This window comes from Geotrypetes seraphini, chromosome 1 (genome assembly GCF_902459505.1).
Source record: "Geotrypetes seraphini chromosome 1, aGeoSer1.1, whole genome shotgun sequence".
In the NCBI taxonomy this organism is placed as follows: Eukaryota; Metazoa; Chordata; class Amphibia; order Gymnophiona; family Dermophiidae; genus Geotrypetes; species Geotrypetes seraphini.
The window spans coordinates 178,550,242-178,569,808 of record NC_047084.1 but is presented as its reverse complement, the minus strand read 5'-3'; the positions used below and the strand labels follow the sequence as shown (position 1 = coordinate 178,569,808).

At 41.3% G+C, this 19,567-nt stretch overlaps 1 protein-coding gene across 7 annotated transcripts in view; it reads right to left on the bottom strand.

Moving 5' to 3' along the window:
• Positions 1-19,567, bottom strand: part of PALLD (palladin, cytoskeletal associated protein) — a 792,721-nt gene that overhangs the window by 77,654 nt on the left and 695,500 nt on the right. For 6 of the 7 annotated variants that reach the window (XM_033942034.1, XM_033942063.1, XM_033942053.1 and 3 more), the window contains 3 exons: positions 18,677-18,812; positions 12,558-12,659; positions 4,859-4,909 (listed from right to left, as the gene is read on the bottom strand). In XM_033942034.1, coding sequence (XP_033797925.1) covers positions 4,859-4,909; positions 12,558-12,659; positions 18,677-18,812 — 289 coding nt within the window. The remainder of the gene's footprint in view (positions 1-4,858; positions 4,910-12,557; positions 12,660-18,676; positions 18,813-19,567) is intronic. The other variant, XM_033942043.1, reaches the window with a different exon arrangement.

Genomic DNA, 19,567 nt, shown 5'->3' with positions numbered 1-19,567 from the left:
TGCACTGCCTCCAATGGTTACCTTACGTTCTGGAATGTTGCCCGCCTCACTGCTGTAACCTCACGCAAGCGCTTTCCTGCGTTTGTACGCGATTGTGAGGTAGAGTGGAGAAGACAATCGCGTACAGACGCAGGAAAGCGCTTGCGTGAGGTTACAGCAGTGAGGCGGGCAACGTTCCAGAATGTATGATAACCACTGGAGGCATGCAGCTTCTGCGTGTGTCCGGTGTTGTAGGAGGTGAGAGCTGAAGGCGGTTACGGACACGACCACCGGACACTTAAGGCACAAGATTTCCATAAATAATCATTACTTATAATACCGAGGGACTCAAAATAGTACCTGGCGGCCCGCGAGTTTGAGACCACTGTTGTAGTCAGTACTTTCTGCATCCCTAGCTGGCTCACAGTCTAAGGTTTCATATCTGAGGTGATGGAGGCTTAAGTGATTTGCCCAGTCACAAGAAGTAGCAGTAGGAATAAAACCCAGTTTCCCAGGTTCTAAGCTCACTACACTAACCATTAGGCTACTTCACTGCTCCAATTCTGTAAGTAATCTATATAAATGGGAGCCACACCCATGTCTATAACCCCCTCCCCCTTTGCAAATACACACTATGTAAGTTAAGCAGATCTTGCAGAATAGCATGTCGGTGGAAATTTGGCACTTATGCCCTTATGTGTGCATATATATGCCATTCTAAACATTTATGTGCATAATGGGTATGTAAATGTTAGCACCAATTTTTTTTTTTTTTTAGAATGACCTTAACTTTATACCATTCAGCATCAAATGGGAATACTCCGGGGGGACCTTTTTTTATCTCAAATTTTCAATCCCTTTTTCTATTCGTTTTAACAATGAAAAAGAACAAAGTATAACTAGTTAGGAAAACCTTTAGACATAGACATAATACTCCCCCCCATCCCCCACCCCCATTTTACAAAACTGTAGCATGGTTTTTAGCGCCGGCTGCGGCAGTAACAGTTCCGACGCTCATAGGAATTCTATGAGCGTCGGACCTGTTACAGCAACGGCTGGCGCTAAACAACGCACTAACGTTTTGTAAAAGGATGTGTGTGTGGGGGGGGGGAGTATTAACAAACAGAGGAGAACTCATTTTGGATTTAGTAATTCTCTCATTACACAAAGCAATACAAAGTTTACATGTTTTAATCAGGAACTATCTACAGTGCTAGAGGTTATGCAATCAGCACACCATGCAACATGAAATTCTGGATGCAATGTCTCTAAATGGGTTAGTTTTGTGCATACTTTGAAAGTAATAAACTTTGCTCATAAACCAGAGTGTGTGGAGTATGCTCTCAGCCTCTCAGATTTACTATTGAACATGTATAGGCAACCTATCCAGGTTTGCTTGAAAATTCTTATTATTCAAGCCTTTGCCTCCCAACATACGGAAAATATTTCTATATCTTTCTGCCACATTTTCTTAGTCTCTGACTACATGTCTTCATATTTAAAAATCTTCTTCCTTGGGACTGACATCTAATATGACCACCGTGAAATTCTGCTCTATTATAGCAGAGGTTTGTCATTAGTTAATGGCAGAATAAAGCAAGTAATGGTTGAGTGTATTAATAAAAGCAAAAAATGTTAATGCTACCCCAACTTCAATTTGAATTTATGGGTTATAGTTTCTGCCCTCTCTTTCCTGAAGTGATAGTTTCCTTTACTTTAAGTGACGACAATCTACACGGCCAATCTCAGGGTATTAACTGATCGAAAGGTGAAAACCTATGTTAGAGTGTTCAAACCACAAATTCTTCACAATACTATATAATGTAGAACTCTCTGATAATAAAATGCAAAATAATACCCCCAGAGAGAAAAGATCTCAAAACACCCCTGGAGTCCAGTCAATAGAAGGAAACCAATTTCGGGGTTAGGGTATCATCATTGATCATAATTTCTGTGGGAATATTTTAATAATTTAATTTTAATTAATCTTTTAAATTATTTTTATAAATATTTGTGTAAATTTAAATATATTTCAACAATTCCTCTTTCTCTCATTCAGGTATTCTAAAGGGCTGGCAACAATCATAAAGTGACATAAGGTGTTAAATTTGGCGTATTATATTATAACTGACATCAAGCACTTATCTTTTAGACCCAACAGAGGCCAAGTCCGTTTCACACCAACGGGCTTCTTCAGGGGAAACATTGTGTTTTGAGATCTTTTCTCTCTGGGGGTATTATTTTGCATTTTATTATCAGAGAGAGTTCTACATTATATGGCAATCTCAGGGTATTAACATTAAAATAGAGGCAAACTAAAATAAAGCTAGGAAATCAAGGATGGATTAAGACCCTGTGAACTATTTTTAGAAATCCACTAAAGCAGTGGTTCTCAAACCTTTCCGGGAGGGAGGGGGGGTGGCATTAACCAGTTAAGATTTCAGGATATTCTTAATGAATATGAATAAGAGATATTTGCATATAATGGAGTTGACAGGCATGCAAATCTGTCTCATGAATATTTATTAGGATTATTTTGAAAATCCTGCTGGCTGGTGATCCCCATGACAAGTTTGAGAACCACTGGACTAAAGGACTGATTTATGAATGGTTTTTTTTTGTTATGAGCTTGGGAGAAAACTTTAATGAATAAGGTTATAAATACTGGCAAATGAGTATAATATAATGCAAATAACCTTAGAACAGGGGTGCCCAAAAGGTTGATCGCGATCGACCAGTAGTTCGCAAGGGCAACACGAGTCGATCGTGTTGATTTTGCATTCTCCCTGCTTCCCTGATGCCGTAAAAGCCAGGTGCAAGCATCGGGCCCACAAGCCTTCCCCCCCCCAATTCAGACGTCAGCCTTCCCCCCCCAATTCAGACATCAGAGAGGAAGTTCCGGGCCAACCAATTGCTGCCTGGCTGGCCCAGAACTTCCTCTCTGTCAGAATTGACGTCAGGGGGGTGGGGGAGGCTTGTGGGCCTGGCGCGGGCCTGGCTTTTGCGGCATCGGGGAAGCAGGGAGAAATCGGCGGCGGTGGCTTGGGGGGCAGGGAGAAAGAAAGAAAGAAAGGGGGGCAGGGAGAGAGAAAGAAAGACAAAAAGAAAGGGGGGCAGGCAGGGCCGGATTTTACTATAGGCTAACTAGGCTTCAGCCTAGGGCCTCAAGATCCGTGTCACATTTTTTATAAAGGTTAGTACCAATAACAACATGTTTCATTTAACATATTGATACATATCAGAGTAATGATGTATTTTATTATCTCTCATGTAATTTACAAACTTAAAAATGGGAGGTGAAAGGGCCTCATAAGTGGAATAGCCTAGGGCCTCTTTTCATCTAAATCCGGCCCTGGGGGGCAGGGAGAGAGAAAGAAAGACAGAAAGAAAGAAAGGAAGGGGAGGGGGGCAGGGAGAGAGGAAGAAAAAGTTGGACTCATGGAGGGACAGAGAGAGATGTTGGTTGAGGAATGGAATGAGGTCTGGAAGAGAGGAAGCATGCAGGAGGAAGAAAGAAAGAAAGATTGGATGCACAGTCAGAAGGAAGTGCAACCAGAGACTCATGAAATCACCAGACAACAAAGGTAGGACAAATTATTTTATTTTCAATTTAGTGTTCAAAATGTGTCTGTTTTGAGAATTTATATCTGCTGTCTATATTTTGCACTATGGCCCCCTTTTACTAAACTACAACAGCGTTTTTTAGCGCAGGGAGCCTATGAGCGTTGGGAGCAGCGTGGGGTATTCATCACAGCTCCCTGCGCTAAAAACTGCTATCGCGGTTTAGTAAAAGAGGAGGGGGTATATTTGTCTATTTTTATATAGTTGTTACTTAGGTGACATTGCATATTTTAAAGTCATCTGCCTTGACCTCTGAAAAAAATCCCCAAATATAACTTATAATTAACATTTTCTCTGCGTACAGTTTGCTTTGTGTTTTTTTTTTAATTTTACTGTTGGTAGATTATTTTGATTTGGTCATTTTAAAAGTAGCTTGCAAGCCAAAAAAGTGTGGGCACCCCTGCCCTAGAATATATTTACTTACTAAGAATCACATATCATTTTTAAGGATATGAAAAATTCCTTCCAAAGCTACAAAATTGATGCTTAAAGGGACACAGAGTGGGAGCAAGAGAAATATACAATCTAAAATAAATGTTTAAATGAATATTTAATTTTTAATACGGGTTCCTCAGTGTGAGGTAGTAAGCTATAGAGAGCTGATTACAAGGCATATAAGCAGCCGAGCAGATGCCTTGTAATCTTCTCTCTGTAGCTTACTACATCACACTGAGGACCCCGTATTAAAAATTAAATATTAATTTAAATAATAATAATAATTTTATTCTTGTATATCGCCATACCCAAGGAGTTCTAGGCGGTTCACATCAATTAATTAAGATCCGAGATGACACGCGGATTTACAACATTTTATCAGAGTTGCAAGCAACGAAGAAGGTTAGGTTGGAAGGTAAGAGAGAGAGAGACCAAATAGGGGCGGGGGGGGGGGGGGAAAGGGGAAGAGTGGTAGGAGGGGATGGGGGCGGGTGTCGGTTTATTGTGGGAGTAAGGGTTAGAGTAAGAGTTAGTTTGTAAATTTGAGTTTCTCTTGCTCCCACTCTGTGTCCCTTTAAGCACCAGTTTTGTAGCTTTGTAAATAATTTTTTGCATATACTGAGGTGACTTCTGCAATAAGGATATGAAGACATGAAAAGAGTTTCAAATGCCAATGTGTCTTATTTTTAGTATCACCTGCCTACAAGAAGAGTTGTGAACTATTTTCGATAAGTGACGGGGGGGAGGGAGGGGGAGGGAAGTTAACAAGCAGGAAAGAACAAGGACTCGAGACACAAGGGATGAGAAAGGTGAAAACATTAACCTTTTGACTGGGAACGGGACTCACTACAGCAGTATCAAGAGAACCAAGTTCCTGTAAGAGCAGAAAAACAGATGAAAGCAGCTGGCAAAGAGAAGAAATCCTGAGTTTACACTCTACGATTACTGCAGAGGTGTCAAAGTCCCTACTTGAGAGCTACAATCCAGTCGGATTTTCAGGATTTCCCTAATGAATATGCATGAAATCTATTAGCATACAATGAAAGCAGTGCATGCAAATAGATCTCATGCATATTCATTGGGGAAATCCTGAAAACCTGACTGGATTACGGCCCTCGAGGAGGGACTTTGACACCCCTGGATTACTGGCATTATCATTTTTTCAAGTACTTTTGATGCAAGATCTTAGGTTCTTCTCCTTTTGTTTATTCCCATTCTGTCTGGGGGGTTTTTCCCTATTTTTTCTTGGAATTTTTGTTCTCATTTCTCAGAGAGAAAAAAAATCTAACATTTTGGGGCTTCTGGTTAAAATATATTCTATAGGGGCAATTCTATAACCAGGCACCTTCATTTATGTGCTATAACACTTGTGCCCATACCGGAAAGCGCTTAGGCACTGAGGCACATAAGTGTATACTTATCTATGAAGGTGACAGTATTCTGTGCACATATGTGCCCGAGTGACATATGTGTCTACATGGAAAAGAAATCTGAATGGGGAAAAATTATTCTTTTAAATTAGACCTATTCTTATAAAAAGGCAAAATCATCTCCCTCTCGCCATACACAAGGAGCAAGTCTCAAGGTCCCCGAGTGGCTTAGACAAAATGGGCAGCGGATCTGTAACTAAATGTCTTGAAAGGGAATCTTCCTATTCACTTTTCCTCTGAAAACTTATGGCTGGTGAGGTGGTGGATGCTTTTGTATCTACACAGATAAGAGGTAAGTCTATAAGTTAGTGCCTAAAGTTAGGTACATACCCCTGCATTCTATATATGATACCTAGTTTAGCTTAGCGTTTTGGCTCGTCGTCGTCTTTTATTATTTTTATCTATGTCAGTGGCGTAATAATGGTGAGCACTGTCTGGGGTGGTGGCCGCCCCTCCCCTCCACCACCACATTCGCACCCCCTTCCCTTTCCTCGTGCCTTTATAACTTCCCCGGCATGAGCAGCATGGTGTCGGCTCGCCCTTTGATGCCACTTCCTAGGCGCAGGTCCCGGAAGTGATGTCGGAGAGAGCGCCGATGCTGATGTGGGCAGCAACCTCCCGCTGGTGAAGCAAAAAAAGGTATAGGGGAAGGCGAGGGACCAGCGGCAAGAAGAGGAGAGGGGGGGGGCAGAGAGGAGGATGGGTGCCATTCCCTTAGCAAAACAGCCCTTCCCTTACTAGGCCACTCTCTACAGTGCGTTTTGTGCATTTGTCTTTTGAATCAGAAGATTGATTTCAGTGTTGGATTTTGATATGCCGAAATAAAGACCATGCAGGGTCTAATCCATCTATTGTATCCATATCGCTGTTACACCACTTGCCAGTTGATTTGATATACTGGATTTAGGTCATCATTGTCCGATGCCGTCGTGTACATCAAGGTGGAATTTCTCATGTACAGATGACCAATTGATTTTCACAGACTGGTACATATTTGGGACTTTGTTACCACCTTTGTACTTGATTTGAAGCAGGTACACAATATAGATGGTGAACTATGTGAAGGGTTTTAAAAATGATATGCCCTATCCCATTCTGTTAGAGCATATCTGCATGCCCTTTAAGATACATATGTACAGAGGGAAGAGGAAATTTCAAAGCTCTGTTTAATGAGGGTACAGTAAGTGTGTTATAATCTTTGAAAATTGCACTCAATATCTCAATAGAGTAGAACAGTATTTCCCAAGTATGTCCTGAAGGAACACCTACAAAAGTCAGATGTACACTGTCTGAGAGTGTATAAAATTCAAAGTGCAGGTGTAACCATCCGTTAGTCAATGGAGGAAAAAGCCTCAGACAAGGGCCCTCCCACTTCCACAATGGTGGAATAAAGGTGGTAGAGCGTTCACCTCACTGGCTCAAAAAACTCCTTGGACTAAAAGGACACTGCACTGTTTTAAAGTGTAAAAAATGAATGTACTGGGTGTACCGATCATCTAAGTTAAGTTGATAAGGTGTTTTTTCATCTATCACCCAGTACATTCATTTTTTACACTTTAAGACAGTGCAGTGTCCTTTTAGTCCAAGGAGGTTTTTTGAGCCAGTGAGGTGAAAGCTCTACCACCTTTATTCCACCATTGTGGAGGTGGGAGGGCCCTTGTCTGAGGCTTTTTCCTCCATTGACCAACGGATGGTTACACCTGCACTTTGAATTTTATACACTCTCAGACAGTGTACATCTGACTTTTGTGGAAGTGTTAATTTATTACAGTTGGTTTTCCACAGTATCTGAGTTGTTTGGCTGAAGGAACACCTAACCAGTCCTGTCAGGCTATCAGTAATGGAGATCCAGTATATGCCAATTTTTCTCTGATATATTTATGGTGGATATAAAGCGTTAGGAAACATTGCAGTAGACTAGAGAATTCATTACAAAATACAGCATTTGAACATCAAACGAAGGAACTTAACAGCACAATATCAAATAATTACTTTCCAGCTTTCTTGGCTCATGCTATTAATCCAGAGATAAATAGTTTTCTGGTACTGAAAACCTATCACTAGCTTTTTGATTATTTTAAAAGGTTATTTCAAAAGGTGTTTTAATGTTTTATGTCATGGCTGTATATTGATTCACAAACTACCTAGTACCACAGATAGTGCGGTATAGAAACTGTGGAAATACCATATTTTTCACACCATATGACACACTTTTTCCCCCCCAAAAAAGTGGGTGGAAATAAGGGTGCGTCTTATGGAGCGAATATAACAGCCCCCCCAGGTACCGAATATAACAGCCCCCCCCAGGTACCTTTTTTTAATCCCGGTGGTCCAGCGCTGTATCGGCAGGAGCTTTCCGCGCTCATGCCCTTCCCTCACTGGACGGCTGCCTCCTTATCTCTTCTGGCAGCGGCAGAGCGCGCACAAGGCAGGCTCGCACGCCTGCCTGGTCCCATGCCGCTCCCTGAATGGCTGCCATCAGTTCTCACGGAAAGCTCCTGCCGATACAGTGTTGGACTGCTGGGATTAAAAAAAGGTACCGGATATAATCCAAATATCTACAAGGTCAGCATCTATGAGTCAAACATGGATGTTTTTGTTACATAGAGTTTTATGGACCCCAACGCGTTTATAAAAGTAGATAGCACTAGATCCAATAGAAGCTGGCATTGTAAAATAGAAGTTGGGACATTAGATCATTTAATTTTTTTTTGTCCCTGTATAAATGCTTTCTGGAAATTAATTTGGCCCCAAATTAATAAATTATTAGAAAACCATGTAGGACTCTCATATGACACTATCTTATTTGGTACAGCAATGAGAACTCAGAGTCCGATTTCTGCAAATAATAAATTATTATTAATACTGACAGGGGTCGCCATGCAACAAATTACTCAAAATTGGAAAGACTATACTAAATTAAATTACACATTTTGGTGGAATTCAGTTTGCCATATATATAAAATGGAAAAAACGATTGCGTTACAACAGGGGAATAGTCATAATTTTAAAAAAATATGGGGACCATTGGCTAGTTACTCTAATGATCAGATATCTTAGCACATGGATAAAATATATAGAGGGGTAGGGAGGGTAATTCAATTTATTATATTTGGATGTAGGAATACTGATTAAAAAGGGGATATTTAATTTATGATATAAGAGTAATTGAATGTAATTCAAGTGTTATTAAATAATTGTATTTAATATGTATTTTTCACTTGATGTAAGAAATGAAAAAGAATAAAGATTAAAAAAAAAAAAGGTACCGGGAGGGGTGGGGGGGGCTGCCTGCCTGCCTGTTGAGACATAGAACTGAAGGGGGAATTACCGTATTTACAATAGTGCAACCTCCTAACCTGGTTTTTAGCAATGCCCTTTACAGCCGTTCCAAGCATAGATGAATTCTGTCACAGCATTAGTTTCTAACACTTCTGGCTGTGGATTATCTCAGCCATCTCTCACCTTCTAAGCAATGAAGCTTCATATTTCCTATGAACTTTCATTTCTGCAACTTTAGTAAAACCGATCAAATATTTGAGTATTTTTATCAAGTCCCCTCTAAAGAACATCTGAGGTAATTCTATAATGTGGGCACTTATATTTTCTTGGTTTTTCCTCCTCTATAGCTAGGTGTGTTTTATGGTCAGATGCATCTTATAGAGTGAAAAATACAGTAAATAAATATTCTAAAACCATTTTGCTTCATATTGCAACTCTCTGCATATATTTAATCCAATAATTTGCACAGATATTTTAAAAAATAGGTAATAACTTATTTTCCTGATGTTGTTTCCAGAAAAATAAAGATTTAATTTTCAGCTGGGTATTATAAATATATCTAGATATTTATGATGAAAACAGTGGTAGCTGCTTATCACATTTGCAAATATTTTGACACTGTGAAGCAGAAATGTTAAACATATAACCCTCATGTACAGCAATATATTATTTTCTGCAGGTTTATTACTTTAACATATTTGGTTTTAAAAGTTTTAGTGCTGCAGAAGACAGATTCTGATTTGGAATGCACATTCCTGGGTAATTCCCCAGGGCAGGGTAGTTTTTAAAAGAATTTCCAGAGGTAAAACTGATCCTTTATGAAACGTTCTGCCTGATATAAGGGCTCACATGTGATATGGCTTGTGGGAATGTAGAGGTGTTCCAAAGGACAGGGTTGGGGAGGGGGTGGCATTAGGTGCATATTTCTGAAAATCCAAGTGTATGTGTGTAATTTCAGTCTGAAAGCCCCGGATTCTATACATGGTGCTTTGAGTTGATCACACAACTTAATTGATTAACAAGCCAATCGGTACTGATGACTGGCTACTAACAAGCAATTATCAGCACTAATTAGAATTTACATGCGCCTCTTTGTAGGCATATTCTATAAAGAGTCTTTGTAGGCATATTCTATAAAGAGGAGTGTGGAAACGAAAGGTTCATAGACAACAACGCGGAAGACAAAGGCGCGTGCCGACAACTGAGCGCAAGATGGAGGTGCGCGCCGAAGAAAATTACTGTTTTTAGGGGCTCCGATGGGGGTTTTTGTTGGGGAGCACCCCCAGTTTACTTAATACAAATCGCGCTGGCGTTGTGGGGGGTTTGGGGGGTTGTAACCCCCCACATTTTACTGTAAACTTAACTTTTTCCCTAAAAACAGGGAAAAAGTGACGTTTTCAGTAAAATGTGGGGGGTTACAACCCCCCAAACCCCCCACAACGCCCCCACAGCGTGGCGCGATCTGTATTATGTAAAGTGGGGGCGCCCCCTGTTGGAGCCCTAAAAACAGTAATTTTCTTCGGCGCGCGCCTCCGCGCTGCGCTCAATTGTCTGCTCGCGTCTTTGTCCCGGCGCGCTTTTGACCTGACACCAAACGAAAAGGGACATGAATGGGTCGTATGCATTCCTAAAAGTTATGCACACTGTTACTGAATATGTCTGATCCACGCACAGCATAGGTGCAGGCAAGTGGGCCTGGTTTCCATTGGCATAAATGCCTTCGCCTAAATGTTAGCTGCGCAGACAGACGCTAACGAGCAATTCTATAAAGCACACCTAACTCTGAAGGTGGTTTATAGAATCAGGCTAAGCACTGACCTTTTCGGCACTGATTTTTTTAGAATTTACCCCCAAGTGTTTTGTTTGCTATAGAGGAAGAGTAGGTATCAGTGCATAGTTTCTCTCAGGTTATTTTCAGAGTGGAAGTGGTATGTGTATTTTTGATTTGAAATCTACCCAAGCTTATATGGGGAAAAACTATGGGGGCAATTCTATAAAGTAGCACTATAGCACTTACCAATCCTTTAGTTCTTAAAGGTCAAAAGTCACGTAATCTTTCTCTCATCAGTATTGCCTCCTGCCCTCTAGATTTGTCATGTGTAAATAATGCAAATTACAAAAGAAAGGGTCTGGAGATAGGAACGGAAATATTTTCAGTGAGAAACTGAGGGGGTAAATATTCAGCCCGCGGCAGTGAGCGTTTTGTCGACTGCCGCCAGCCTTATTCCTGGATATTCAATGCCGGGCCATTTCTGGGCTTTGATAAAGGAATATCCAGTTGCTGCAGCGCTAGCTAATGTGTAGCTAGCTAAGTTGGGTTACCGCATAAAGATAGGACCAACTTCTGTGCGGCTAACCTGGCCAGTTAAGTTCTGACCATGAAAACTTAACTGGGCAAGTTCTGACTTCCACCTTGGAACTCCCCCCCAAACTAGCTGTTTTTAAGTTTGGTGCTAATATCTGATTAAGTGCTGATGAAGATTAGTGGATGGCTCCAAACAAGCGATTTAACTGGTCACCAACCATTTCTGGCTGATTAAATTGCTTTGAATATCGACCCCTGAAAGTTCTTAATATTATGATACTAAAGATGACAGCATGTGATCTGAAAGAGAATTTTCCTGTCTGGAATGTTGTCTCCCTATTTAGTGTAGAACAGGGGTACCCAATAGGTCGATCGCGATCGATCGGTAGATTGCCAAGGCAAAGTGAGTTGATCGCGGAGCCCATCCCGGGCTCCATGATAGACTCACTTTGCCTCGGCGATCTACTGGGCTGATCAGCCTTCCTCTCCCCAACGTCAATTCTGCCATCGGAGAGGAAGTTCTGGTCAGCCCAACGCAGGGAAGCAGGGAGAGCTTGGGGCGGCGGCGGCTTTGGGGCCTGTTATCTGATGGCGGCGGCGGCTTGGGGGCCTGTTCCCTGATGGTAGCGGCAGTGGCTTGGGGGAGGGCAGGGAGAAAGAAAGAAAGGGGGCAGGCAGGGAGATAAAAGGAAAGAAGGGAAACAGAAAAAAAGAAAGGGGGCATGAAGAGAGAAAAAAAAAAGAAAGGGAGGCAGGGAAAAAGAAAAGGCAGGGAGAGAGGAAGAAAAAGTTGGGGGAAGGAATGAGGTCTAGAGGATAGGAAGCATAAAGGCTGAAAGAAGGGAAGAAAGATTGGATACACAGTCAGAAGAAGAAAGTGCAACCAGAGACTAGTGAAATCACCAGACAACAAAGGTAGGAAAAATGATTTTATTTTAAATTTAGTGATCAAAATGTGTTTGAATTTATATCTGCTGTCTATATTTTACACTATGGTCCCCTTTTACTAAACCGCAATAGCATTTTTTTAGCACAGGGAGCCTATGAGCGTCGAGAGCAGCACTGGGCATTCAGTGAAGCTCCCTGCACTAAAAACTGCTATCATGGTTTAGTAAAAAGGGAGGGGGTATTTGTCTATTTTTGTATGGTTGTTACTGAAGTGACCTCTGAAAAAACCCCGGAATAGGAATGATAATTAACATTTTCTATGCGTACAGTGTGCTTTGTGATTTTTTAAAATTTTATTGTTGGTAGATCATTTTGACTTTGTCATTTTAAAAGTAGCTCACAAGCCCAAAACATGTGGGCACTCCTGGTGTAGAAAATCCCGCTACGAGAAGGCATTCTGTATTTGATTGCTTTTATGAATGAACCAAGATTTCTTGGGTCATATTCTTTCTGCCTGGCAATTGCATACCCCCTTTTGTGTGGAATTCTCCTGGGAGAATACTGCCTGCAGGGGATAATTATAGCATGGTTTTAGATCAAACAAATCAAGAAAGCACCTGTGTGGAAAGCTCCTCTTCCGGCTCCTGAAGCTGAAAGACGGTCGCAGCACTGTTGGCTCCTAGTAGTCTACGGGCCATTTTTTCTTCATAGGTCAATCGCTAAAACGGGTTGAGGGAATGGAGGTAGAGTTTCAAGGAGACAAAACCAGAGAAGAGGAGATTAACTGGATTTGTTCACTAAACGCGTGTGTAAAGCCCAACTTAGCCTAGTTTTCAAGACTTAAGCATTTTAATTCACAAAAGTTCAGAGGCAAATATGCAGAGGTATAAATGACAAATGTATTTGTAACCAGAGCTACAATTACCTTATATACTCAAATATTAACTGAGATTTTTGGGCCAAAATAATGACCCAAAAATGGGGGGGTCTCAGTTTATATTTAGGTCCTCAAGTCTGTGTGCTCTCCAACCCGGACCTATTGCAAGCCTCCTGTGGGCTTGCCTTAAGCCCTGGTGGTCAAGCGATGAGCTAGGACAGGAGTGATCCATCCCACATCCTGACCTGTCCAGCTATTAACCACCTCGCTTCTCTTCCACCTCCCATACTAGTTGCAGGCCTCCTGTGGGCCTGCCTTAAGCCCTGGTGGTCCAGCAGTCAGCTGGAACAGAAGCGTCCTTCCTGCATTCTGTCTCGGTCAACTATTAACTACCCCACTTCTCTCCCGCCTCCTGGACCCCTCTACAACATACCCTGGTGATGTAGCAGTGAAGTGGGGTAGGACTAATTTTTCTTCGCTGCTGCCCCCATGCGGAGCCGCAATCAGAAATGGCTGCACAAGTTCCCGGGGCAGACTCATGAGACCGTAAGAACTCACAAGACTGCCCCGGGAATTTATGCAGCCACTTCTGATCTCTGGAAGGGTTGGGTGTAAGGCAGGACAAGTGAATATAATCTCCTCCCCTCCCCCCATCCCCCTGGGTTTATAATTGAGTGAGCCTTTTTCCTCCTTTTTTTGGGGGGGAGGGGAAGTTACCTTGGTTTATAATTGGATTGGTTTATATTCAAATACACTGTATATGATAACATAATATGAAACAAGATTTTAGCAACAGTCAACCAAAGTCAGGGGTGTGGAAACAAAGAGTTACGAGTGAATACACTAAGGACCAGTTCTACAAATGGCACCATTATTGGCTGGTGCTTCCAAAAACGGTGCCAGTCGCGTGCCAGTCACACAACGGCACTGTTTGTAGAATCATGGCCACTGTCAAAACATAGGCGCCAGAAATGTAGGCCAGGGTTTTGAAGGCCTACATTTCCGGCATTTATGTTTGACGTGAATCACGTCCATGGAGGCGCCTAAGGGCACTTCTGGCATTAACCACGCTTACTTTGACCTTAGCACCTGCACAGATGCCATCAGTACGCCATTTTTGGAAGTGCTGGTGAATGCCTACATTTCTTTTTTTAGAATTACTTTTTAATTGTTTTTAAACAATGTGGTCAATTACCATGCCAATTAAACCAATTAAATTAGGTGTCGGTAGGGCACCTACTTCCACCTGACTTACAGCGTCATTAGCAGAATCAGGCCCTTGAGGAAGAAATCATTTTTATTGCAAGTATAACTGTATGACCTATGTAAACATTTGTGGGCCCAATTTTCACTCTATTAATTTAAGCCCCGGCACTGGCACTTAAATTAATACATATACAGTATTTAGTGCCATTATCCCCTAGATTCTATTTAAGGCACCTAGATCTGTACACACACAATTAAGTAACAAAGTTCTAACAAACCAATTATTGAAGTTCATTGGCACCATTTAGGATCTGCATTAGAGAATGACACGGTGACAAAATTCATCACCGTTCCCGTCCCCGCGGATACCCGCGGGAAACCATCTTCATGTCATTCTTTAAGGAGAGAGGGAAGAATCAGAGTATAATTGGGCACAACCACTGACCCACAAGCTTTGCTTTGAAGAATGCTGGTGTAGAAGGATTGAGGTTGAGACAGACACTACAGAACGACAGTCTCTGGTATCCAGAGCAGATATTGTGATGTCATAATGCCTCATTCCACCAGTGCCTAAGAGCCAATCACATCAGTGATGTCACAATGGCTTCATTATCCTTGGCTCACATAAGAATCAGAGTATGAATGGCCACAACCACTGACCTGCAGGCTTTGCTTTGAAGAATGCTGGTGTAGAAGGACCGAGGTTGAAATAGACACTAAAAAATGACATGGGGTTATTTCCCGCGGTTATCCGCGGGGACGGGAACGGTGATGAATTTTGTCACCGTGTCATTCTCTAATCTGCATGTGCATCTGGTTACATGCTATTCTATAGCACACAGCACCTAACTCTACTAATATATAACTCAAAAGGGGGGGGCGTGGCTATGGGTGTGTCAGAGCATTCCATAAATTTGCACAGGTAGCTATGGAATACTGCCTCCACGTGCCTAACTTGGTCACCAGCATTTACACCAGGTTTCAGCAGGCATAAGTCTGGTGCCCACAGTTAAGCATGGGAATCGACGCCATGCGCTGTTCTATCAAGGGTTTGTGCCCTGTAGAGAATAGCATTTAACTCCAAATTCTATAAAAAGCGCTAAAAATGATGCATATGCAATTTAGTTGAATGTGGCGCAGTGGTTAAAGCTACAGCCTCAGCACCCTGAGGTTGTGGGTTCAAACCCATGCTGCTCCTTGTGACCCTTGGCAAGCCACTTAATCCCCCCTTTGCCCCTGGTACATTAGACAGATTGTGAGCCCGCTGGGACAGACAGGGGAAAATGCTTGAGTGCCTGAATAAATTCATGTAAACTGTTCTGAGCTCCCCTGGGAGAATAGTATAGAAAATTTGAATAAATAATTGGGATAACGAGCAATTATTGGCACTAATTCGTTTTAAACTTATGGGTGTAAATTTAGGTGCGGGATCTACTTAGAAATCAATTTCAAAATTTAGAGACATATGTTCATAAAAATACCCACTCAGTGAATTGGTCTGGAACAGTGGTCTCAAACTCAAACCCTTTGCAGGGCCACATTTTGGATTTGTAAGTACTTGGAGGGCCTCAGAAAAAATAGTTATTGTCTTATTAAATAAATTTTGCATGAGGTAAAACTCTTTATAGTTTATAAATCTTTCCTTTTGGCTAAGTCTTAATAATAATAATAATAATAAAGAGACATATGATCATGAAACTATTTTATTTTACTTTTGTGATTATGATAAACATACCTAGGGCCTCAAAATAGTACCTGGCGGACCGCATGTGGCCCCGGGCCGCGAGTTTGAGACCACTGGTCTGGAATATCAGGACATTAGTAAGTAGTCTTGGTTTTAGGACTGCTCACCTCCACAACCAGAATGGCCTAGGTATGACACAGAAGTAAGAGGCTGAGGTCCAGAGAGGAAGCCAACTCTTTTCAGAGAGAGTGGTCATGCTTGAATTTGCTTAGAGGAGATTCCCCTCCCAGCCCAGTGAAGGCTCCTAGATATTCCCAGGAATGCCTTCTATGGTGGGGAGTACGGTATATAAATTAAGGGAGTTATAAAGATATGTAAAAAAAAAAAAAATCCACTTGGCAATTAGTAATTATGCAAATAAGAACATAAGAAATGCCTTCACCGAATCAGACCCTTGGTCCATCCAGTCCGGTGATCCGCACACGCGGAGGCCCAACTAGGTGCTTCATAATGAGACCTTGTTTACCTGTATCCCTCAATGTGATTTGCAAGGAGGGGGTAAATGGCTGAGGTAAGTGTGTAACTAAACTGATTGCCTGAAAATTGGTTTCGTTCATGTTTAAAAGCAGAACTTTCTCGGGTCTTAGTAGGTTTAGTTTATAGTTTATAGTTTATTCAATTTTTGATTAAACGCTTTTTCGTTTCTTCAAAGCGTTGTACAGAATAAAAATAACTTTACAGATAAAAAAATAAAACATTTAATACAAACTTTTAAGATCGACATGACTGACGTATTAGGTAATTATAGACAGGCATACAATAGACACGATTGGTAAAGGGGGTAAGAAATACAATTGATAAAATAAAAATAAGAAACATTTAAGGTAAACACAAAAGGAATTAGGGGGAAGGGTATAAAGTAAATACTAGTATTAATGATTTGATGTCTGAAATGTGCCTCTTTATTTTTTTTTTTTTTCAGTTAAAAGCTTCGTTAAAAAGGAAACATTTTAAGTTACTTTTAAATTTTTTTAAGTTTTTTTCCATTTTTAAATATAGTGGAAGAGTGTTCCAGATTGTTGGGGCTGTGACTGAAAAAATTGAGGTACGGCGTGTGCCGATATTTTTTAGGGAAGGAATGTTGAGGTTAAATTGAGATATGGACCTTAAGGATCTTGGTGGGTCGTATGGGATCAGTAATCTGTCTATGAAGGCTGGGGCATTTGACTGCAGAGTTCCGAATGTTAAAAGGGCGATTTTATATGTTACTCTTTGTAAGACTGGCAACCAATGGGCATTTTGAAGAAGAGGGGTTACGTGATCATACTTCTTTGCTCCTGAAATTATCTTAATAGCAGTATTTTGAATCAACTGCAAACGTTTTAAGTCTTTATGATATATTCCTTTTAAAAGGTTGTGATACTTTTGGGAAGGCCAACGCAAAAGGTGTCAAACAAACATATGAACTTTTGAGACGACACAAGTCCTTTCGTTTTTGTTAGTTCTTTAATCCTAGGACCAGTTTTTATTTATTTATTTATATTCCGCATAGCCTACAATTCTGTGCGCATTACAAATTCTACAGGTACTCAAGCATTTTCCCCTATCTGTCCCACACTCTATCTAATGTACCTGGGGCACTGGGGGATTAAGGCCCAAATTCTGTAACCGGAACCTAAAGTTAGGCACCTATTTTGGAGGTGCCTATCTAAATTGAATAACAAGCTCAATTAACCTGTTTAATCAGCACTGATTGAAACATAGGCGCCTATCAAGAAAGCACAATTCTGTAACAAGGCTCCTCTAAAAATTTCGGCGGCCTTCAAAAAAAAATAGGCGCTACGCACGTTAGGCATGGGCGTGGCTACATGTTAGGCACCTTGTTGCAGAATCGCTGCTCTTAAGCGTGCTTAAGCGCTCAGCTAGGCGCCTTTTAGTTGTGCCTAGAGCTGGCCTATTTCTTGGGTGCCTCCAAAACAGGTTCCGCTCAGCGTGATTCACGGCACCCAATATTACTTGAATCGCACTGAACAGTGCCTAATTAGGCACCTACCTTTTGGGCACTTCTTATAGAATTTGCCCTTTAAGCCAACCCTGGGGTTGTGGGTTCAAATCTCGCACTGTTTCTTGTGACCCTGGGCAAGTCACTTAATCCAACCCCAAAATACCTCTCTTGTTGGATCACTATCACTAGTATGCGGCTTTTCGTCTTGTACTAGCAGCATAGGGGGATCTGAGGCTTTTTCCACTCACATTATTGAGGTTCATAAAATTGAGAAAAGCATTGCTACCATAACTTTGATTCAGTTTAAAGGTTTTGTGAACTAGTGATCCAACAAGAGAGGTGTTTTTTTTGGGGTTGCATTAAGTGACTTGCCCAGTGTCACAAGGAGCAATGAAAGTCTTGAACCCACAACTCCAGGAGGCTGGGGCTGTAGCTCTAACCATTGCACCACACACTCCGGTATGGATATTCAACTAAGTTACGCTGGAAATTTAAGAGGATTGTGATTTCTCTTGTTTTCATCCCAGCCTGAGATGGTCTTGGCTCCTCCCAGTCAATTTTGAGCATTACAAATACTTCTTGTTGCCCACTGTTCTATGAGGCACTTTGTTGCCTCTAGGAACTCGGTTAAACCATATCTGAAAATACCACCATTAAGGCAACTGAAACCTTCGTTGACCTTTTATTTTAAAGCAAACCCAGGGTCCAATCCACAGCAGTAGTTGTAAAAGAGTACCGCAGAATTTTTGTGGTACCTCCTTTATGCTGTGGGCAGCAGAGGACAAAAGAAATTGTGGTTGCAAGTGAGGGGAGAGGAAATGCCCGGGAGGCTCGGATTCAAACGAGGTCAAAATTCTTCAGACAATGTGGTCATATTTTCCTTATAAACTGAGGGCATGTGCTGCACCACAAGGCCAAGGAAATGGTTCTCAAGACACAAGTCAAATATTTTGAAGCTCCATACCGGCTGCCCATTGTTTAGAAGCTCTTCTTTGAAGCGAAGCTTTCTTTCCAAGTCTTGTATGACAGCATCTTTTGTTCCTTGAATTTCTTCATCTGATGCTATCCTTGCAGTTCTACTAGTTTTCTTTGGAAATCCCCTAACCAGCAAAAACAAAAACAAAAAAAAACCCATTTAGTTAGCTCCATAAAAAAACCTCAACTACTCATGTATCACTTACACACATGTCTTTTTGAATAAGTTTATGATTTTTCTTATATGAAATCAAAACAGGCCTTTACAAAGTGTTGCAAATTTAAACAACTCAGCCAACGGTGGTCAACTATATCTAGTGTGTGCCTTCATGCACTACAGAATGTTTTAATGTTGATTTTAGGGATATGCATTTGCCATTAGCTCATATTTTAGAAGTTAATTGGAAAAATCGTGCAGTCTGATTTTTTTCTCCTCCAGCCACTATTTCCATTTTATGTGGGCAACTTGTCTGGTAAAAATCTAATCAGTTCCCTCAGTGAAGAGCAGAACGCATGCTGGGGGCTTGGCTACAAATTTAACCAGTTATATTAATTGGTACTAGTGAACTTTAATGGGCTAATTCAAGCTGCATGAAAAGTCAGACCTAAGTCAACTGAATATCTTTGCTGGTAACTTAAGTCTACACTATTCAATGTCACTGCCTTAATGCATTGGGTTACCTTTAACCAGATGTCCTGCTGCTGAATGTTGATTTCATGGATGCTATGATGTGCAGAAGATATATCTATGGTTTCAGAACTGGCATCATGCCAAATAGTTTTCTTAGTACCTTCTAAAGCAGTGTATCGCCAACCGTGTGCCATGGCACCCTAGTATGCTGCAGTGAGATTCCGGGTGTGCCGTGAGATGCCGGTGAGG